At 48.2% G+C, this 23,378-nt stretch overlaps 1 protein-coding gene across 1 annotated transcript in view; it reads left to right on the forward strand.

Annotated features, from left to right (window-relative positions):
- The first annotated feature begins 747 nt into the window (after positions 1 to 747).
- Gramd2a (GRAM domain containing 2A) overlaps positions 748 to 23,378 on the forward strand; it is a 38,892-nt gene continuing 16,261 nt past the window's right edge. The window contains exon 1 of the mRNA XM_029542849.1: positions 748 to 797. Within this exon, the coding sequence (XP_029398709.1) occupies positions 757 to 797 (41 nt within the window). The 5' untranslated portion in view covers positions 748 to 756. The remainder of the gene's footprint in view (positions 798 to 23,378) is intronic.

Below are 23,378 nucleotides of genomic sequence, written 5' to 3' on the forward strand. Positions count from 1 at the left end.
TGAAAATGACAACAGACAGGAGGCCTGGCTTTGGGTGCTATGGACCCACCAGATCACCTTCAGGCACAAGACCACTGGAGAAGCTGGAGCTAAATACTTTGGAGTATATAAGTTGCCTCCTCCAGCACCAATTGGGGCTGTGTATCTGAAAGCTGATTGTTCTATTTCAGAACCAAGACTAGAACGGTCTGGGACAGGTTTAGCTAGCACCTATAATGGTGGTATGGTGGTCTGATCCCTGCGGTAGAGGGCGCTATAGGAGGAGTCCCTGCTTGTTACTCCACAAAACCCTCAACCTCCATAACAGTTCAGCACAAAGGGTCTCTTGTTTTCCTGTTGCCCTCTCTGGAATAAGGTACATAGAAACAAGGTGGCAACTCCCAACAGCCAAGTGACCTAGTCAGAGGCTAAGGCCTGTGAAATTGAGAAGTTGCAGCACCAGGAGCTCAGGTTTGGGAGGTAAGGAGGTTGGAAGGCAGAGTAGACTGAAGATCCCTGAGGGAACACATTGTGATGTGAAGTCCCATAATCGCAGACCCAGGCCCTGGTTTCCGGGACCTCTCAATTTTGAAGACCTACCTGCAGCTGGGGCTCATTAGGGCGGCCTGGGATCTGGGAAGGTTCCACCAATTGAACTAGGCTCGTTCTGCGCGAGCGGCCAATAGGCGTGTGGGGGCGGGCCCTTCCCGGGGTGGGCGGGCCCCGGAGGGCACTGGGTCTGGCGCACGGCCTCGGGCTCCGGGAGAAGGCGCTGCGATGACCGCCCTGAGCCGTAGCGAGCCTGTCGAGGCGGGCAGGTAAGGGAGGCGTCCCGGGGCTCCAGGTCCAGGAGGCTGCGGCGAGGGGCAGGGAGGCTCTGGGAATGCCGCGCCTAGGCGCCTTCTGCCTGCCGGCTGGGCACTTTCAACCACAGAAATTAAGGTTCGGGTCAAGCCGCTCCGAGGGGACCCTGCCCCTCCACCCGGCTGTGAGGTGTGCGAGTGCGGTGCGATGTGTCCGAGGGTCAGTCTTGGCTTCGGTCGAGCGGAAGGCACGCTCCCTTCTGGGAATCACCTCTTGTCGGCCACCCTCGCGGTCCATTCATTTGTGTTTCATTCATTTCTCGCCATAACGAACCCCCAGTCCCGGTTGTCTCCACACACAGCCTGGCGCTCCGCTGTGGGCCCCTGCAAAATCAACTCATCTCCTCTCCTCTCCCAGCGGGATCTACTCTAGGAGCACACTCTGCTGCTTCGGAGGCAACGTGGAGCTGTCCCAGCACGACTCGGCCGCACCCCGTGCGCCAGGCCCGGGCCGGCTGGGGCTGGTGTCCAAGCTCAGAGAGCTGGTTCAAAGTCGACTTGGGAGGAAAGGAAAGTTCTTGCAGGTAGTGGAGAATAAGTGGGGGAGAGAAGACAGGAGGCGGCATGGCAGATGACATCAAGAATGGTAACTGTGAGCTGGGAGAGTAGTGTTTACCTAGCATATATAAGGCCCTGGATTTGATCCTCAGCACTGCATAAAACACACTGGTGATGCACATCTACAATTCCAGCACCGTATACAAGATGGCTCATGCTTGCTAGCTCCTGGGGAGCTTACATGAGCTGAGATTCAGGGTCATCTTGGACAACATAATGATTTCCGGTCCAGCCTTGGGGAGTTAGGGGATCGAACTTTTGAAGTCGGGCAGATGAGCTTATTTGGGGGAAGTTGCGGCCCGTTGATGAAACTGTAAATTCTTGTTCCCACCCAGCCCCAAAGCGTGCACGATTGGATATCCCTGGCCAGCCAGGATGGATTGAGGTGGGGCAAATGTGCTCTTGTTCCCACATCAACCTTGGTACATAGGGTGTTGAATTAGCAGCTCAATCTTCTAAGGGCTTGAGGGGGTTGGCTAGCTGTGATCGGCCTTAGTCTCTGTGCTTGCCTCCCTCCACGGACGTGGCTGATTGTGCAAAGCTGTCTTTGCACTCCCAAAGCAGAAAGACAAAAGTCTTGCCGGAAGAGATGGGTAGAGGGTATCTCTCGCCCTGTGGACTGCTCCTCTGTCTCCTCCTAAAGCCAGTTGGACTGCAGCATAGAACGACATTCTTAAGAGTAAAGGTTAGAGATTGGCAGTCACTAAGGGGACCTTGGGACAGGTGAGCAGACCCAGTGGGCAAAGCTGACTGGCTTCTCCTTAGCATCCAGGAAGTGTCTGCTGGGGCCACAAAGAAAAGGTTTTCTTGGCTTCCCAGAGGGCAAGACGTTTCTAAATCGTCTGGAAAGGTCAGCCTGAGGGCGCTTGTTTTAAAATTTCTGAGCGCAGGTTGGTCCTCAAAACTTTTATCTGGGACTGGAAGTACCTACATGTTAATTCATTTACTGGGGATGTTCTGGTGACCCCACTAGGGGCGAGGACAAAGTATCCAGAGTGGTTTATGCCTGCTAGCCTCCAGGGAGCTAGCTTTCCCATGATCTGCTAGTGCCTGTCAAGGTGACTCCACCCAGCCCTTAAGCCGGCTAAGCTGTTGCTTTGGCTGCTGAGAGACACATTCCCTATTTATAAGACTGACAGGAAGAGCTTCACTCTGAGAGTCAGATGAATTCAAATGCTCTTCCCATTTTGCTTCGACTTGGAGCAAATCACTTCTGTCTCAGAGCCTGCTTTACCATAAAGAAGAGATGTGACTTCAGCTCCCTAGAGACCACCCCTCCGCACAGTCATTGGTTCTACCCAATGAGTTTCCACCTCCACTTCTGGAGATGTCTCAGCTCTTTTCATATTTTTCCCTTTGCTGTGACTTGTCTTGGAAGCCCATCAAATCACGAAGGGTGTGTGTAGCGTTCCAGTTCCACTTCCATGTCTAGTATCTGAGTCTGGATACTGGAAAAGGATGTGTTCCCCCTTCTCTGAGAGGAGAAGGCAAGTTTCCCTTAATTCCACAACGATATTGGATACTGTTATGAGCCTGATAGCAGTCAGGCTTGGCCTCTGTACCTCTTCACATAGACTGTAGGGCATCACTCTCTCAGCCCCTAGTCTCTAACCTATAAGCTATGATTAATCCTCCTACCTGCTTATTAATGTAGGGGTGGATGAGGATTAGGGCAGATAGCCCCAAGAATGAGTTTCCTGAGGCTGGGGAGGTGGCACAGTAGATAGCAACTCTGTGGCTTAAGCACGAGGACCTGAGCTCCAGCTGGGTGTAGCCAGTGGATGTGCAACCCCAGCACTATAGAAGGGAGAGCAAGAGACATCACTGAGCCTCACTCCAGGCTCCGAGAGACCCTGTCTCAAGGGAATGAAGAGAGTGGTGAAGCAGGACACCAGACATCCTCCTCTGGGCTCCTTGAATGTGCACAGATACTCACCTACCACACACACACACACACACACACACACACACACACACACACACACACACAGAGAGAGAGGAATGAGCTTCCTCCATGACTGAGAACAGTTTCCCCTAGAGTATACCTGCCTATGGTGGCAGTGTGCATTATTCTTAAGCATATAAGCTTCAAAGGGACAGCAGAGGCAGGCAGATTTCTGAGTTCAAGGCCAGCCTGGTCTACTTAGTGAGTTCCAGAACAGCCAGGGCTACACAGAGAACACACACACACACACACACACACACACACACACACACACAGAGAGAGAGAGAGAGAGAGAGAGAGAGAGAGAGAGAGAGAGAGAGAGAGAGAGAGAGAGAAGAGAAGACTTGGTTAGAATTTAGACTTAGTTTAATACTTGTCGTAACTGAATAGACCTTTAACTCTTTGTTCTAAATTGGTATTTCCTCATTGATGTTTAAAATTACATTAGGCTACCTACCTACCAACCTATTTGCCTGTCATGCAGCTCCAAAGATCGGCTCCAGGGTTAGGCAAGTACACTACCATTAAGCCACACCCCCAACTCTTTCAGGGTTATTTTAAAAAATATTTTTTATTATTTATAATTGATTTTTTAGACAGTACCTCACGTCAGCAGGGCTAGTCTTATACTTCATATGGTGCTAAAAAAATAAATAAATAACCTGGAGCTCTTTATTTAAAAAAAGAATTATTTATTTATTTTATGTGAGTACACTGTAGCTGTTTTCAGACACACCAGAAAAGGGCATCAGATCCCATTAGAGATGGTTGTGAGCCACCATGTGGTTGCTGGGAATTGAACTCAGGACCTCTGGGAGAGCAGTCAGTACTTTTATCTGCTGAGCCATCATCTCTCCAGCCCCCAACACTGAGCTCTTTTTATTTTTCTATTCTCTGTTAGCATGTGTGCACAATCTCAGCTCCTGTGTGCCACGGCACAGGTACAGAGGTCAAAGGAGAGTGCCTACTTCCCAAGTGCTTAGATTAAAGGCATGCACCTCATACCTGCCAAAGAAACACTTCGGGGAGTTTTCTCCTTTGCATCATAACCTCTAGGAACTGGACTGACGTCATCGGGCTTGCAAGGCAGGCTCTCTGCCAGGGATCTTCTCAGCTAGCTCCCCAGCCTGACCCTCACCCTTGGTCCCCACATCTGACTTCCCAGCTCTTTACATTTTTTCATAAATTGCCCATGCTGTCCTCAAACTCTCAATCCTCCTGAGGAGCTGGGATTCCAGGCTCACATCACTAAGACCAGCTTGGAATTTTTTGTTTTTTAAGTGGAAATGAAAAGCACTTAAAGAATTTGTTTAAGTCTCCAGTGAAGTGCTTTCCTTTTTCATGTGCTGACATAGCCTATCAAAGGCTTATCAAACAGTTGTCCAAACCCTTCTGGTATTTCAATTCTTTCTTTCTTTTTTTTTAAGAATTGTTTATTTAGGGTTGGCAAGACGGCTCAGCGGGTAAGAGCACTGACTGTTCTTCCAATGGTCCAGAGTTCAAATCCCAGCAACCACCTGGTGGCTCACAACCATCCATAATGAGATCTGACGCCCTCTTCTGGAATGTCTGAAGACAGCTACAGTGTACTTACATATAATAAATAAATAAATCTTAAAAAAATGTTTATTTAGTTTATGTAGATGAGTACACTGTAGTTATCTTCAGACACACCAGAAGAGGGCATTGGATCTCATTACAGATGGTTGTGAGCCATCATGTGGTTACTGGGATTTGAACTCAGGACCTTGGGAAGAGCAGTCAGTGCTCTTAACTGCTGAGCCATCTCTCCAGTCCCCCTGGTATTTCATCTCATCAGCTCCCCTTTTTCTCTAACTGAGGGTCGGTGGCAACCTTGGTTCACATGGGCAGATGGCTATCCCGGCTGGAAGGCCTGTTCCTTTCTATGTTTTCAACTGTGTTGGAATGAACCAAAATGACTCAGAGCTTGCTAGTGATCACTCAGGACCCACAGAACATTATTTACATTATTGTCATTATTGGAGCCTTTTTGTTTTTCTTTGGTGGTACTGGAGAATCTAAATCAGGGACTCATACACACTCAGCATTCATTTTACCACTAAACTATGTCCCAAGCTCCAAAAATAACTTCTGAAACTTGAAGGGCTACTCAGAAACTTAATTTTATGGTAAGTCAGTGACATTCAGAATCACAAGGCTTCTTTTGCTACCAAAGAAATTGAATTTTTTGTTCTGTGTTTAAGTTTTTTAAATTTTCACTTAAGAGTGTGTGCATATAAGAGAGAAGTGGGGAGAGAAGGAGAGACAGAGACAGAGACGACAGAGAGAATTACTATAGCCCAGATTGCCTTGAAATGGATTTCCTGGGGTTCCTCTTACCTCAGCTCCACTGAGATTACAGGTGTGAATGCCTGGTGGTGGTTAAAATATTGATTGGGTTGATGAGCTGGCTCAGCAGTTCAGAGCACTAGCTCTTCTTCCAGAGGACTCAGGCTTGCTCCTGGCACCCAAGCAGTGGCTCACAAGCACCTGTAACTCCAGTTGCAGAAGATCTGATGCCATCTTCTGGCTTCTACAGACACCAGAATTGCAAGGAGCGCATAGACAGACAAACTTACATACAAGCAAAATTTCTCACCTGGAAGGTGGATCTAGATCCCTGGACAAGTAGGGAGGGTATTTTACACTTCAGGAAAACCCAATGTTTGGTTCTATCCCTTTGGGTCATGTAAGTAACCCCTGATGATTATGTCACGTAGACTCATTTCATTAAAGAGCAAAAGGATCATGAATGTAATTCTGCAAGTCTTTCTTCATTTATCAGGTGGACTCTTTCTTTTCAAATAAGGGTCCCCTCTTTGATTACGTGGCTACTCTGAGGACAGCTAGTACTGGGAATAAATACTTGGCTCTCTCTTTTTATTCACTCATTTTCAGGGGCTGGAGAGATGGCTCAGTGGTAAAAGTTCAGTTCCCAGCACCTACATGGCAGCTTACAACTATCTGTACGTCCAGTTCCAGGGTCTCAGACACCCTCACACAGACATACAAGCAGGCAAAACACCAATCCCCACAAATCATTAAAATAAATAAATAAATAAATAAATAAATAAATAAATAAAATCTCGAAGAATTATTTACTACTTTTCAAAATTATGAGATGGGTCCCTAGTGTCCACCAGTGATTTGTGTTATTAGGGCCTCATAGACTTCAGCATAGTGGGGATATTGTAGTCTACTGTAAATAGAATTCTGATTGATACACTGTACCATCCTTCAAGGCTGTGGATTAGTCTTTGTGCCATGACAATAGTTTTGATGCCTGCCTCCCTCCCTCCCTCATTTTGGGTAGGATTAGATGTTTTAGGCTTATTTGTGCATTTCCTTCTTTGGCTTCAGAACCAGCTACCTCTCTAAGACACGCTGTTCCCTCTCCTGGGAAGGGCACTTAGCGACCACGGTTGAAGCCGAGGGTTTATTATTACTTGTTTACTTGTTTGTCAGAATCATTTTGGGAGCCTGCATCTTGAATCTGTTTTATTGGTGACGAGGTTTAAGGATACTTCTGCCACAACCCCCAGGAATTCACATGCCTGCACTGCTACCTGTGTCTATCCCTGAGGGACGTAGTTTACATTAGACCAGCGGTCCTCAGCTTGTGGGTCAAGACCCCTTTGGTGGTCAACCAGCTCTTCCGCAGGGGTGACATATCAGATATCCTGCATGTCAAGATATTTACCTTTCTATTCATATCAGTAGCAACATTATAGTTATGAAGTAGCAAAGACCATAATTTTGAGATCCAGGATCACCATAAGAAGAGGAACTGCATTAGAAGGTCACAGCGTTGGAGAGGCTGAGAACCACTGTGTTAGCCTGTCACCTGGGGTCTGTAATGTGGGAAGAGTCTTTGGAGGAGCAGAAAGTGAGAAGGTTACTTGGAGGGGGTGGCAGTGGGGGTGGGGCCTTGACTGTACCCATCAGACTAGGAATGGTTTCATCAAGGAAGCAGCAGAATGACAGATTGTTGTAGGGGAAGGGTCGCTAACTAGAGGATGGTCCATTTGGGTTTGGGAATCAGGGCTGCAGCCACATGCCTGAAGAAACTACCAAGTGGGCCCACATTTCGTTTTAAATCCAGCTCTGTCTTTCTAGTCACATACGTCCTTTGCTTTTTGTGTAGGCTCTGCAGATTGAACCTGAAGTCTCAGAGCACACCATACCTACTCTTACTGCTCCTCTGTATCCATACTCCTGAGCGGCGTGTGCGTGTGTGTGTGTGTGTGTGTGTGTGTGTGTGTGTACTCACGTGAGTGCACACGCACAATTCCAGCATTCGGGAGGCAGAGGCAGGCAGATCTCTGAGTTTGAGACTAGAGCGGTCTATAGAGTGAGTTCCCGGACAGCCAGGACTACCCAGAGAACTCTGTCTCAAACAAAAGGGGAGGGGGAGGGGGAGAGGGAGAGAAAGAGAGGATTTTGTGTTGCTTTTTTAAAATTTTTTATTTTTTTAATTTTGGTCTTTTATGTCATTTTCTGGGTAGTCAATGTAATGCCATAGAAGTAATCCAGCTTCTCAGAGAAATCTGGGTCTGAGGTCCTACGCTCCATGATTCACCTCTGAGCTCTCCATTCACTGTCTGTTAGACATTAACTTCGGCTTTGTCGGAGATCCCCAGGCTGTGCCGGCTATGGAACTGATAGAGAGTACGTGCTCACCCAAAGGTATCTCCTCCGAAGTGCCTCCAGCTCGGAGCCTCGCTGATGACTCAGAACCTGCTCTAAGAGCTTCCTCTGCCTTCCTTTCTAAGGTGTGAAGTTTGCTCTACTTTAAGTCTTGCAGTACTAAGGCATTGCACAAGCTAGATAAACACTCTACTGCTAAGCTACAGCCCCAGGTCTTAGCGTTTCCATTGCTGTGGTGAAATATAATGACCAAAAGCAACTTGGAGAGGAAAGGATTCCTGAGCTCCCAGCTCTCAGGCCCCACTCCATCACTGAGGGAGTCTAGGCAGGAAGTCCAGGCAAGAACTGTGGAGGAATGCCACTAACTGGCTCGCTCGTCACAGCCCACTCAGCCTGCTTTCTTATATAACCCAGGACCATCTGCTTAGTGGTGGGCGCACCTATAAGGGCCTGGGCCCTTCTTCCTCAATCACTACATAAGAAAATCCTGGGCTGGAGAGATGGCTCAGCGGTTAAGAGCACTGACTGCTCTTCCAGAGGTCCTGAGTTCAATTCCCAGCAACTACATGGTGGCTCATAACCTACTGTAATGGGATCCAATGCCCTCTTTTTTATTTTTATTTTTTCTCTTTTTTTTTCTTTTTTCGAGACAGGGTTTCTCTGTGTAATCCTGGCTCTCCTGGAACACACTCTGTAGACCAGGCTGGCCTCGAACTCAGAAATCTGCCTGCCTCTGCCTCTCGAGTGCAGGGATTAAAGGCGTGCGCCACCAACGCCCAGCCTCCGATGCCTTCTTCTGGTGTGTCTGAAGACAGCTGCAGTGTACTCACATACATAAGATAAATAATCTTTAAAAAAAAAAATCTTAAAAAAAAAAAAAAGAAAGAAAGAAAGAAAGAAAAGAAAATCCTTCCCAGGCTTCTCCATTGGCCAGTCTTACAGAGGCATTTTTCAGTGTGACTCTCTCAGGTAACTCTAGCTCTCAAACTTGTATAAAGTAAAACAGACAAACAAACAAACACAAAACAAGAACTAGGACACCAGATCAAAGTTTATTTATTCATTATTTATTTTGAAGCAGTCTCTCTCTCTCTCTACACCCCTGGCTGTCCTGGAACTCACTCTGTATGCCAAGCTGACTTTGAACACACAGAGATCCACCTGCCCCTGCCTCCCAAGGGTTGGGATAAAAGGCGTGCACCACAAACCTCCGCCAAAGCTCATTTCTTTAAAAATGTGTGTATGTGTAGGGGAATGTGCTCTTGTAGGTAGGTACTTCCGAAGGTTTGAGACTTTGGATCCCCTTGAGCTGGTGTCATAGGTGTGAGTGGTCAAACTGGCATGGGGACCCAGCTCTGCAGGTCATCTCTTCAGCCCAAAGTTAATTTTTTTTAAAAGATGTATTTATTATTACAAATAAGTACACTGTAACTGTCTTCAGACACACCAGAAGAGGGCGTCAGATCTCACTATGGATGGTTGTGAGCCACCCTGTGGTTGCTGGAGATTGAACTCAGGACCTTTGGAAGAGCAGTCAGTGCTCTTAACCTCTGAGCCATCTCTCCAGCCCCCGAGCTTAACATTTCTTATGCAATTAAAAACTTTATTATTGTAGCCAGGCACTTGGAGGATGGGGTGAGCAGAGGCAGATGGATCTCTGTGAGTTTGAGACCAGCCTGGTCTACAGAGAAAGTTCTAAGACAGCCAGAGCTACTACATAAAGAAACCCTGTCTCGAAAAACCCAAAAAGGTGGGGGGGAGCTTTGTTATTTTAAAACTATGTATAGGTGTATGCGTGCCTGCATCTGTGTATGTATCTGTGAGTCCAAGTACCGAAGAAGGGCAGAGGTGTATGCTCTTTGGGGCTGGTGTCACAGACAGTTGTGAGCTACCATATGGGTTTTGGGAATAGAATCTGGGTCCTCTGGAGTAGCAGCCAGTGTGTGGGACCACTATGCCATCTCTGCAGTCCCTTATACAGTTAAATCTTTGTTTTCTAGATTTTGTACCTTACTTGGGAAACTCTTCTGATATTAAAGAAGTTTCTATTTTATTCTAATTCTTTATAGATTTAGACTTATAGGTATTTAGCTGGGTGTGATGACATATGCATATAATCCCAGCACTCAGAAGACTGAAGCAGGAGGATTGGCTTGAGTTCAAGACCCTGCTTCAATTTAACCCAAAAGTTAGAGATTTGCAGATGTTTACTGTGCCTGGGATATATTTTTGTGAGTGATGTGAGATAGCCTGTGTCTTATCACATCTATTAGGCAATTTATTTTCTCTTTCTCAAAATATTTTCATTGTACACTCAAATTCCTTATATCCACATATGGTTTGCTGGCCTCTCTGTGTCCTTTGTAAGCCAGCACTACCTTTGTAATTTGTTCTGACATTTGGCTAGGTGACGCCTCCACATTTTCTTCTCAAAAAAGTTTTGACTGTTCTCAAGCATATAGTCTTCCAGATCAAATAAAACGTAGGACCATTTAGAGTCAATTTACAAGAATTTACCTCTCCCCCAACCCTCCCATTATGTAATCTAGGTGGACCTCTAACTCAGCCCCATGATCCTCCTGCCTCAGCCTCGTGGATGCTGTGGTTCCAGGCATGGGCCACCACACCCAGCTATAGATTTCTATGTTGCTCTTGTAACCATTAGAATAGTAATGAACTCTTAGGGTTAGGGATGTAGTTGGGTGGGCTGGTAGAATCCTTGCCTAGTGTGTGTGAGGCATCCCCCAGTGGGCTGGGGGCATCTCTTACTGTGTTTGTTACATATCACAAGGTATCACAGTTTCTCTGTTTCTCCCTTTGCGTGTGTGTGTGTGTGTGTGTGTGTGTGTGTGTGTGTGCTTGCTCTTGTTCACTTGATTCAGAGGTCAAGTGTCTGCCTCAATTGCTCTCCATCTCCTTTCTCCAGATTAAATTGAAGCCCTCATTCTTCTTTTTTTGTTTTGTTTTGTTTTGGAGACAGGGTTTCTCTGTGTAGCCCTGGCTGTCCTGGAACTCACTCTGTAGACCAGGCTGTCCTCGAACTCAGAAATCCGCCTGCCTCTGCCCCCAATTGTTGGGATTAAAGGCATATGCCACCACTGCCTGTCTGAAGCCCTCATTCTTACATGAAAGTGTTCTTACTGATTAGGCCATCTCACCAACCCCCTAGGTTTTTCTTATACCGTCAAACAACATTTTTTAAAAAAATACATACATCTTTATACTTCTCACCTTTGTACAATAGCTACAACCTCCAAAGGTTGAATTAACAGTGGCGAGAGCTGGCACTCCCTAGGACTTTTTATCAATTACATAGTCTGGGGTGCTCCCTGGGAAAGAGGCCCCAGGACCCAGCAAGCTGCTCAAGACTAGATCATTGGTCAGGAATCTGCCTGGGAAGCCACGTTGTCGAGAGCCTGCAGCAGGGTGTGGACTCCAGCCCTGCCAGGGGTGTGCACAGTCGCGGCCAGCTGCCAGCTCTGGTACTGGGCACCACTCCAGGAGCCCAGCGCCGGCTCAGCATCCCGGGAAGCTGGTTGGTGGGGGTGCTGCGCCTGCCCTCACGTCAGGTCTCCCGATCTACTCTGTGCTACCAGCTCGACTCACCAGCTGGCAGAAGACCGGGCCGCGCCATACTGACGCGATCAGTGTCGCTGCCGGCGCCGCCTTGGGAACCACTAAGTGTGGTACTGGAATTCTGGGTGTGGCTGCCACCAGGGACTGAGGGACCTTGGTCTTCCCGGTCCTTTCCAGGGCAGGTTTAGCCCTGGAAAATGTGGTTGGTGCGTCCTTGGGGTGGAGGAGCTGCAGGTGAGAGTGGCTGGAGGGTGGGGGGATGTGACCAGGCAGTAAAGCAGCACCGGGTCTCCAATGAATGCGCTCAACAACCTTTAAGGACCAGAGAAGTGTGTAGCCCTGCCCAAACCCGGCAACTGCGCCATCTCTTACTGGAAGTGAGGAAAGGCAAGCATCCCAGGCTGATGTGGTTCTGAGCTGGCTGGTGGCCCGGTTTCCTCACATGTGGTCGGAGGCTCACTGTCCCTCCCAGTCACCAGTCTGGGAGGAAGGAAGGAGGAGTCAGGCCCATCACAGCACCAAAGTGTCCTTGCTGAGGTTACCCGTCCACGTGTCCAAATTCAAGGTCCGTCCTTCACTTCTGCTGTTACTTACCCTCAGCAAACCTCAGCACTGTTTGTCCGATGCTTGCCCAGTCCTCCCTCGGAAATGCTTCCGTGTTTTCATGGCAACTACACGCCTGGAATTTTACATCTTCCTATTTGTTTTGTCCTGTTTTTCCAGACAGGGTTTCTCTGTGTAGCCCTGGCTGTCCTGGAACTCACTGGGTAGACCAGGCTGGCCTTGAATTCAGAGATTCCCCCTGTCCCTACCACCTGAGTGCCGCGATTAAGGCGAAAGAAAAGGCAAATGCTGGGATTAAAGGCGAGTGCCAACATTTCCCGGATTTTTTTTTTTTCTTTCTATTTCTTAGGCCCCTATTTATAACCTAATTTGGGGAGTCTACCTCTCTCTTTTTCCTCTACACAATCTTTAAGCCCTGGATCTCTTCTTTCTTCTTCCCTCCCTTCCTCCTCATTTACATTGAGATAGAATTCATACACTATAAAATTCATGTCTGTTCGCTTTTTTTATTCAGTGCTAGTGATGCAATTAGGCCATTGCATGCTAAGACCATGTGCTACACAGCCATCTGCTGCCTGTCCAATTCAGTGATGTTTATAATGTTCACACAGTTGTGTAACCAAGACCACTGTTTAATTCCAGAATATTTGCCCTGCAAAGACGCTAAATGTACCATTAGACACATCACTACCGACCCCCAGGAAGTACCAGTCTGCTTTTTGTCTGTACAGATCTGCCAGTTTTGTGTTTTCCTTACACATGTAACCACAGAGTAAGTGGTCTTTTGTGACTGCTTCTTTCATTAACAGTATTGTAAAGATCCTTTTATAGAGGCTGGAGAGATGGCTCAGTAACTACCTGTAACTCCAGCTCCGGGGATTTGACAACCTCTTCCGGCTTCTCCACTCACTGAGATCAGCCATCCCTCCCCACCCCACTGCCCAAGTTTTAAAAAGAGATTCATTTAAGATTAGCCTGTGTCAGTGTTTTTGTTTCTTGGGTCTTTTTTGGATAGCAAAGGAAATATTTTGTTTATCTATGGATAAGCGTTTGGCGTTTGGGCCGTTTTCATCTTTTGACTTTTCTGAATAATGCTGTGAGAATTCACGCATAGTACTCTGTGTGGACTTGCATTTTTGATGATTTGTTTTATTATTTTTAATTATTTAATTGGGGGCTGGAGAGATGTCTGTGTGTGGGTATGTGCATGTGAAGTGCCCACAGAGGCCTAGAGGTGTCAGAATCCCCAGGAGCTGAGTTGCAGATGCTTGTGAACTGTGATGTGGGTAATGGAAATCGAACTCTGGTCCTCTGGAAGAGCAGACATGCTTTTAACCACTGAGCCATCTCTCTAGTCTCTGAACACGGATTTTTAACTGTCTTTTGTATGTTCCTTGCGATGTTTGTTAGGTTGTATGATAACTTCAGCAGTTCGAAGAACCACCAAGTTTCTTTCCAAAGTACTTTCCCCAGCTGGGTAGTGGTGGCGCACACCTTTAATCCCAGTACTTGGGAGGCTGAGGCAGGTGGATTTCTGAGTTTGAGCCCAGTCTGGTCTACAGAGTGAGTTCCAGGACAGCCAAGGCTATACGGAGAAATCCTGTCTCGAAAAACCAAACAAAAAACAAAAACAAAACAAAACAAAGTACTTGCCCCCCCATTTCACATCCCACCAAGGGGAGTAGGGGTCCCAGTGTCTCCACAGCCTCGCCCATACCTTCACCGATGACAGTCTTCCAGGGGGAATGGGGTAGGATGCTTTGTGGCTTTGATTCTTTTTCCCTGGTGACCAATGATGTTGATGGCCTTTTTACACGCTTCCTGGACGTTTAGTATCGTCTTTTGAGAAATATTACTTCAAATATGTGCCTCTCTTTAATAGGGCTATTTGTCCTTTTATCCAGTTGTAAGGGTTCTTTTTTAAACTGTTGGCTGGGTAGCATATTCATTTAATCCCAGCACTTGGGAGGCAGAGGCAAGCCGATTTCTGGGAGACCTAGCGAGATCCTGCCTTAAAATGAATGAATGAATGAATGAATGAATGAATGAAGTGTGATTTACAGAATCCACATAACATACAACTTAGCATCTTAACCATTTTTCTTTTTCTTTCTTTTTCTTTTTTTTTTTTTAAAGATTTATTTATTGTTCTATGTAAGTACACTGTAGCTGTCTTCAGACACACCAGAAGAGGGCGTCAGATCTCATTACGGATGGTTGTGAGCCACCACGTGGTAGTTGGGTTTTGAACTCAGGACCTTTGGAAGAGCAGTCAGTGCTCTTACCCACTGAGCCATCTCTCCAGCCCTGGCATCTTAACCATTTTAAAGATCCAGTTTGGTGTTAGGATCCAGCGTGATGGTTTAACAACTCTGATTCAATCCCGGGGAGCCACATGGTGGTAAGAGCCAACTGTCTGAAGTTGTGCTCCGACCTCTACAGGCACACATGCACTCACATCTATACACATAAAGAATTTAATACAAATACTTACTTTAAAAAAACAAAAACTGGGCTGGTGAGATGGCTCAGCGGGTAAGAGCACTGACTGCTCTTCCGAAGGTCCTGAGTTCAAATCCCAGCAACCACATGGTGGCTCACAACCACCCATAATGATTTCTGATACCCTCTTCTGGTGTGTCTGAAGTCAGCTACAGTGTATAACAATAAATAAATCTTAAAAACAAAAACAAAAACAAAAACAAAGCTGGGCGTGGTGTCGCACGCCTTTAATCTCAGCACTTGGGAGGCAGAGGCAGGCGGATTTCTGAGTTCAAGGCCAGCCTGGTCAACAAAATGAATTCCAGGACAGCCAGAGCTATACAGAGAAACCCTGTCTCAAAAAAAAACAAAAAAACAAAACAAAACAAAACAAAACAAAAAACCAAAGTTAATAGTATTCTTCTTTTCTTTTAAATCACTTCTCTGGGTACCCGTTGCTTGTTGGTAGTGACTCCCCTGAGGCTCACAGGGTCTTTACTATCCAGCTTTGGTCTCACTACTCACCTCCTTACTGTTCACCAGTACTGCTCACAGGGCCCATGCTACGTGCCTCATACAGTCCCACACCTCTGGCCTCCTGCCCTTTGACCTCTCTAATGAGGTCACCTCCGCAGCCACCATCTGGTGAACATCCAACAGAGGTCAGCTGCAGGGCCTTCGTTGCTTTAGAGGAGAGTCACTCTTACTGTCTGTCCACAGGTGGGCCCCGCCTTCTGATAGAATTTCTCCTGACTCCCGTGATTCTCCTCGGAGCATACATTATAGACTTATAATTATGTACTGGTCTATGTAAATATTTGTCTCATGTCTGCCTCCCTGGGCAGGCATGTTGCGGGTAGTACCCTGTCTTCCTTTCCTGGAACACACAGTCGGTGCTTGCCCAGAGTGGAACAGCAAGCATTCATTTTTCAATTGGTAGCTGTAGAAAGAAGACAGAAGGGAGGGGAGCTAGCAGTCTCCAAGCATGCTGCCAGCCCCTTCTGGGACAGAAATTCTTCTAACAGAGGGCAGGGTAGGTCACCTACCTTTCTCGCCTCTCCTTTTTATCTCCTAAGTGGAGAGTTTCTTGTCCCAGAAAGCAACAGTGGCTTCCTCAAAGCCCCCAGCAGAAGTTGTGGTTCCTGGGCCTACCTCCCTGCCTTTGCCCCACCCTGTCTCTCCTGGGGCCCTAGGGCCTCACAGTTGCCTGTGGTTCTGATCAGAATCTGGTGTGTCCACAGGACCACTGGGATTCTGAGATGGGCATCCTCAGATGCTAGAGTGGGTTCTGCTGGACAGTATCCATGGGTAAACAGAGCTGACTTGTCATTGGAGACTAGCCACACCCCTGGCAGTCTGAGTGGGGGGAATCTGTGTGGCCAAGGTTGTCTGTCCACCTCCCTTCTGAAGAGTCGTCACGGGGAGTCCAGGGGTGTTCTGTTTCTGACTGAATGCAAGTCTGTTTTTAGACCTGAATGACTAGCTTCTTGTGTGGAGATGGCTAGGTCCCAAGGAGCCTGCCAAAAAAAGTTGTCTGTCATCAGGTCCAGGGGGACCAGCTTAACAGATGCTGCCCCAGCTGTGGGCACTGCTGGCAGGGCTAGCTTGCCAGCCACGAGGTTTGCAGAACTTCCTGCCTGCCCTGATGTGGCCCAGGCACTGTAGGAAAGCCTGGGTGTCCCATAAGGGGAGCTCCTGGGTTTCAGCTCTTTGTCCCTGACTATCTCCCTAGTGACTGTTTTCATTTTGTGGGTGTTTGTGCTCTGTGTGGGACAGAAACAGCCATGGCTGTCCAAAAGCTTTCTGTGGATGATGGAGGAACAGTGAGGATGGCCTCTGAGCGTGGCCGTGTCGGAGGGAGTTGTCTCTCTCTTGGTCAGCAGGTAGGAGCCCATTGCTGGTGTAGCCTAGGAACCGGAATGCCTTTGTCTGCAAGCTCTTGCTCCCTTGTGTCATAGACCAAAGAAAGATGTGGGCACTCAAGGCATGAGTGGAGCTCTGGGAGCACATGAGGCCTGGTTGTACGCCCATGTTGTTAATTCTGTGGGGAGGGAGCTATACCTCTATGTATCCTCTCCTTGTGTGATGGGGCTACAGCTCTCACTGTGCTGGTAAGGAATTAGAAGCTCAAAGGGCAGGGCTGTGGGGGGGTCCCCCACCACCTTTGGGCTGCCCTTTGACTCCTTTCAGATCATCATACAGCCCACAAGCAAGAGGATTTTTTTAGATGTTCTTTTTTTTAATATTATTATTATTAGATATTTTCTTCATTTACATTTCAAATGCTATCCTGAAAGTCCCCTATATTCTCCCCCTGCCCTGCTCCCCAACTCACCCATTCCTGCTTCCTGGCCCTGGCATTCCCCTGTACTGGGGCATATGATCTTCGAAAGACCAAGGGCCTCTCCTCCCAGTGATGGCCAAGTAGGCTGTCTTCTGCTACATATGCAGCTAGAGACACGAGCTCTGGGGGGTACTGGTTAGTTTATATTGTTCCTCCTATAGGGTTGCAGGCCCCTTCAGCTCCTTGGGTACTTTCTCTAGCTCCTCCATTGGGGACACTGTGTTTCATTCAATAGATGACTGTGAGCATCCACTTCTGTATTTGCCAGGCACTGGCATAGCCTCACAAGAGACAGCTATATCAGGGTCCTTTCAGCAAAAAAAAACAAGAGGATTTTATGTACTTTTATTTTGTAGAGGCTCTGAAGCAGTGACAGGATCTCCAGAGGTTCAAGGACCAACCAGAGACTGCTGTCACTTCAGGCTTGTGTCTGCACCTTAAGAGCCCTCCATTTCTGAACAAACTGCACACACAGAGGAGCCCTTCAGCTGGGAGTGTCTGTTTAGCCCTTGGATTATTATTGAGCACTTACTGCATGCATGAAACTGGGCGAGTTCCTGGAACGTGAGAGACAGAGTGGCAAGGCTCAGCCTAGAGATGGTTATGTAAGCATGCCATGCAGCCCAGGACGTTTCAGGGCGGGATGGAGGTCACTTCCATCCCTGGACGCAGGAACAGTTTCAGGGAGGAGAGTAGCTAAAGGACGAGGACAAGGGGATTCTGTTCTAGGCAGGAGCAGGCTGGCAGAGCATAGCCCAGCCACAGCAGAGGGGAGCAGCTTATCCGCCCCCCTCCCTGCTTCTTCAGAGTGAGGCCAGCTGAACACCTTGCTGTGACATCTATTCCACAAGGAACTATATCCCTTTGGCAGGCTGAGAGCCTGGACTTGGGTTTGGAGGTCAGGAAACAGGAGAAAAGAGTTTGGACCACTGGGGGTGGTCCAGTCACCCAAGCAGTGAAGAACTTGGGGGTAGGGCAGAACTGGGCTGAAGTAAGAGGTACAGGCAGATATAAATATCTTGGCTGCCACAGAAGAAGATGGAGCCAGCCTTGCTCTTAACTCTCACAATCTACTGGGTAGGAAAACACAGGTTTCTGAGTTCCCTGCAGGGAGAAGAAACTCCTGTTAGGGTTAGAACTCATTCTTGTTCAGCCCGTGTCCACCTCCCAGGTGGCCTAGCCTGTGCCTGAGCTACTGGCTCTCTCAGCTTGTTTGTCTTTGAGTAAAGAAGAGAAAGACTGGGGAATGTCTGTCTGGGAAACTCCATTCCCCAGAGGGCCTCTGGGTTGTCCTCTCAGCCCTGGAATGTCTCTCTGGTTTCTTTGCAATCCTCTCTCCTGGGATCTTTTTGGAGAAGGTGTGGCCTTACCCTGCATCCAGGGAAAGCTACAGGGGCAGGAGGGGGCGGAGTCTCTGGAGTGCCCAGGCCACATGCTGTGTTGGAAAGGTCGCCATTGGCAGGGATGTGGCTCAGTGGGTAGAGTGATTGCCTAACATCCATGAAGCTCCAGGTTCTATCTCCAGCACCACAGATACCAGGCTTGGTGGCAAATAATCCTAGCCATTCGAGAGGTAGAGATAGGAGGAGTTAGAACAGAAGTACACATTCAAGGTTGTCCTTGGCTCCACGTCGTGAGTTGAGGCTACTTGGATACATGATAGCAGGAAAGAAGGACCACTGTCCGGACTGGAGTATGAATCATCTGATGTTCTCCAGGTACGAGGGAGGGGCTTTAGCTCTAGCGCGGGGCCTCGGATGCCGCCCTCGTTCTCACTGGACTAGAGCTGCACCTAGGGTCAGATGATGGGCAACCTGAGCTGGACCTGTTTACTCTTTGTCACAGACCACTCCAGAAAGGAAGTTAGTTCTTTGGGCTAAGGAAGCCTGACATGGTTTGAATGTCCCCTTCAGTCAGTTCCTCTTCCTGGCCTCAAGACTCATGCCGGTGTGGCTGTGGCCTAGGATTAGTTGTTGGACACCACCATGGTGGTCCAGTCCTATAAGGTCACAGAATCTAGCTGCTTCCCGCTCTCCAGCCAGGGAATGCAGGCAGCACAACTTGCCCCATTTATGGCCTAAATGACATCTAACCTTTGTGCTTCTAACCAGGTACATGGTTTGGGGGCAAACCTGACCTGGAGGTTTCCTGTCTGGCTGCAAGCATTGGGCACTGCAAGCAGAACTGGAAGTTTAACAGACAGCTGAGGAGAGCAGATTCCCCTTTGCTCTCTCCTAGACTGAAGATCTGGCCTGTGACCCCCTGGGTCTGTCCTCTGTGGTCTCTTGCTTAGCTCTAGGCCTTCCTACAGAACATCTGCACAGCTTATCCCTGCTGTTCACTCCAGCCACACACTCCCTCCCCCCCATCTTCTGTTTCCCACTCTGCACTCATTAGAAAAGGAATCTGAGACCCTACCTCTTTCTTCTCAGGAAGTTCCTGGCCAAGTGCAGATGGCGGGGTCTGGAGTATACATGGGCTTCTGGCCGCTGTGGTCTGATCTTCCTATAATCTCTTGATGAAGAGCCTCTGCCCACCACATACTTGTTTCATCTCAAAGCATCCCTAAGCAATAAAAGGAAACAGTCCATTCGTAATCTAGGTGGCTCAGACCCTTCTCTGGGCAGGGCCTGTGACTTGACAAGTGCAGCTCCTCTGAGAGACATTTTCCAGGGCTGCTGAGTGGGGCAATGGGATTGGGACCTGACAGGGGACCTATAATTTATGTCTCCTGCCCCACTGCACCAGGATGCAATTCAGCTGTGGGATTCCCCTGTCTCTGTCCCCGTCCCCATTTCTACTCAGCAGGAGGGCTTAGCCATTTCTCAGTACAACAAGTTGTCTAGGTGTGGCCTCAAGATACCAACTACAGGGTGCTGGAGAAATGGTTCCGCAGTTAAGAGCACTGGCTGTTCTCCCAAAGGTCCTAAGTTCAATTCCCAGCAACCACATGGTGCCTCATAACCATCTGTAATGGGATCTGGTATATCTGAAGAGAGTGACAGTGTACTCACATACATACAATAAATAAATCTTTTTTTTTTTTTTTTTGATTTTCAAGACAGGGTTTCTCTGTGTAGCCCTGGCTGTCTGGGAACTCAGTCTGTAGACCAGGCTGTCCTCTAACTCAGAAATCCGCCTGCTTCTGCCTCCCAAGTGCTGGGATTAAAGGCATACGCCACCATGCCTGGCTACAATAAATAAATCTTAAAAAAAAAAAAAAAAAAAAAAAAAGGTATGCAGAGTAGTGGTGGTGCACACCTTTAATCCCAGCACTTGGGAGGCAGAGGCAGGCNGATTTCTGAGTTCGAGGCCAGCCTGGTCTACAAAGTGATTTCCAGGATAGCCAGGGCTACACAGAGAAACCTTGTTTTGGGGAAAAAAAAAAAAGAAAGAAAAAAAAGAAACCCTTTTAATCCTCACATTTTAGCACATTAGTGACTCTATACATGTTGTCCTATTTGTCCTCAGGGGGCTCTTGCCAGCCAGTTTCTGGGTTGTGTGGAGGGGCTGTGGCTTTGAGAAAGCACAAGATTTCCAGAAAGAATACTGTGTTATTCTTCCAATAATACCAAACTAGCTTTTGCCACATGGGAAAAGCCAACCTGTAACACTTTCTTGGCAGAACATAGGAAATGGGCTTTATGGCCTTAGCAGACAGGGGGGATCCCTAGTAACCAGGAGCCACCCACCCTGTCTGGTGACAATGTACCTGAAACTTGGTGTGGCCGGGACTCTAGGTTCTTGATCCAGGCAGACAAGTAGCCTTGAGGAGAAGGAGGCATGTTCTTCCCTGTGAGCCCCAAAGAGAGGACACGGTGGGCAGGGTTCTTCCAGTGTCATCATGACTCTGGCTGCTGATTTCAGTTCACCTTGGAGCATTTGGATGCCAGGGGCTTGTTACTTGCCTGTGACCCAGCAATGCTGCTGCTGAGTGCTTACCCGCAGGAGTGGATACTTGTGTTCACAAGGTGGGCACCAGACTTTTTGTTGCTTTCATAACAAGACAAACCTGGAAACTGCCCAACCTGTCACTAGCAAAAGGAAAGCCATAAATTATATCCATACAATAGAATTGATAGGGAAATGCAGTTTACATATACAACACAGCATGTGCTAGAGATAGAACTCATTTGGAAGAGTGCCAACCTAACACATTAGCACAAGGTCTAACATGCATGAACGGACCATTGGTGGCACAGACCTAGCATGTGGGAGATGGAGGCAGGAAGATTAGAAGTTCAAGGTCATCCTCGGCTATATAGCAAGTTCCAAGCCAACATGGGCTATAGGAAACTGTCTCAAAAAAATCAAGACCCAAATAGATATACATACAGCACTGAAACAGATTATGTAGTCCCACTCTGCCGGACAGGAAGCAATCAACTGTCAGATGTCAGGATGACGCTTTTTGGGGGGATGGTAGGGACAAAGCCAGAGGGTGCAAGGAGGGGTTCTGGGGGCTGGTGTCCAGGTGTGATTTTTAAATGTGTTGATTTGCAAATGGTGATGCACGCCTTTAATCCTAGCACGCCTTTAATCCTAGCACTCTGGAGGCAGATGCAGCTGCATTTCTGTGAGTTCAGGGCCAGCCCTGATTTATTTACTGGGTTCTGGAACAGCCAGAGCTATATAGAAAGACCCTATCTGAGGGGGCTGGGAGGAGGAAGGAAGGAAGGGAGAAAGGGAAGGAGGAAGGGAGGGAGGGAAGGAAAGGAAAGTATTGGACAGGACGACTTTTTTTTTTTTTTTTTTGGTTTTTCGAGACAGGGTTTCTCTGTATAGCCCTGGCTGTCCTGGAACTCACTTGGTAGACCAGGCTGGCCTCGAACTCAGAAATCCGCCTGCCTCTGCCTCCCGGGTGCTGGGATTAAAGGCCTGCGCCACCAGGCCCGGCAGGACGACTTTTTTTGTTGTTGTTGTTTTGTTTTGTTTTTCAAGACAGGGTTTCTCTGTGTAGCCTTTGGCTTTCCTGGAACTTACTTTGTAGATCAGGCTGGCCTCGAACTCAGAAATCCGCCTGCCTCTGCCTCCCAAGTGCTGGGATTAAAGGCATGCACTACCATGCCTGGCACTTTTGTTTCTCAAATCTAGCTCAGGCTCTCTTAAACATACTACACGTTGTAGGATAGCTTTGACCTCGCGCCCTCTGCCTTAGCCTCCTGGGGGCAGAGAGTATGGACCTGTCCAACCACAGTGTTGCTTTTGTTTGTCTGTCTGTCTTATCTCTCTAAAGTCCTGCTGGTAATTCTAAAGTGAATCAGAAGGATCCACACTAATGCTAACAGGAGGCATTCTTCCTCTGTTAGGTGGGAGGTGAGCTGAGACATGAGGGTGGGGAGGAGGCCTAGAGGATTTGGGACTACATCCTGGCAGAATCTCAGCCCAAGCTCAGCTTGCCAAGCCTTGGTTTTTGAGGTTCTACCCAGGCCAGAAGTCTACACAGCTTCCTGTCCCTTGTGGCTACCTCCACATATTTTGAGTTTGTCCTGTCGGGGGCCTGCATGGTGATGTGGCCTTTGTCTGAGAAGAGCAGTGTTGTTGGCAGTTCTCTCCTTGGAGACCACAGGGGCTTACTGTATTGGCTGGCGACGAAGGTGGTATTGGCACTGGGCCTGGCTTTGAGAGGAGTGAGTTGGCAGGACCCACAAGGAGCCCCGGTATCTCAGAAGTCCACAAGAAGTCAATCTGGGAGAGTGTGGGTACCTTCCTGGGGGGAGGTCACCCAGGGGACCACTCCTCTGGGAGCTGTAGGGCCCTGCTGGTTCAGGGGGTCAGTGCCTGGTTGAGATTTCAGCATCAGCCATAGGCACTGCTACTTCCAGGGGCTCAGGTGAGACCGGGAGGGAGAGAGCTCTGCTCTGAGGTTGGTAACAGCTAAGGCAGGGAAGGGGCTAGTAAATTTGGCGGAGCGTTGCCTGGGGCGGGGGTGGCAGACAGGCCTGGAGGAGTACAGCCCGGGCACGGGAGGCTGAAGGGTCTACCTGTGTTTTCAACGCGATAGGAATTAGATATCATTTCGTGTTGGTCCTCTTCTCCTGCTGTCTTTCTCCTCCTCTTCCTTCTTGATAGGTTATTTCTCCACTGGTGAGATGAGCCAATTCAAGCCAGATTAGATTGTATTAAATGCAGGTTTATTTGGAAGCTGCTCTCAGGTGAGTTCATTGACCCCAAGGCCCCAAGAGGCCAGAGGAGTTACCATGGGGACAGAGAAATGGGGGGGAGGGGAAGAGAAAGAGAGAAAAGGCATGTGCACAGAGAGAAAAGAGAGAGAAGGCGAAGGGCGCTGTATCCTCAGTGGTGAGTTCATTACAACTTCGGATGGATTCCAGCATACAGCCCTGACAGAAGTTTCAGTAAACACGTTAAGGGAAGCAGACGACTCCCGAGGCCCAGACAC

This window comes from Mus pahari, chromosome 10, assembly GCF_900095145.1.
Source record: "Mus pahari chromosome 10, PAHARI_EIJ_v1.1, whole genome shotgun sequence".
NCBI classification, from domain to species: domain Eukaryota; kingdom Metazoa; phylum Chordata; class Mammalia; order Rodentia; family Muridae; genus Mus; species Mus pahari.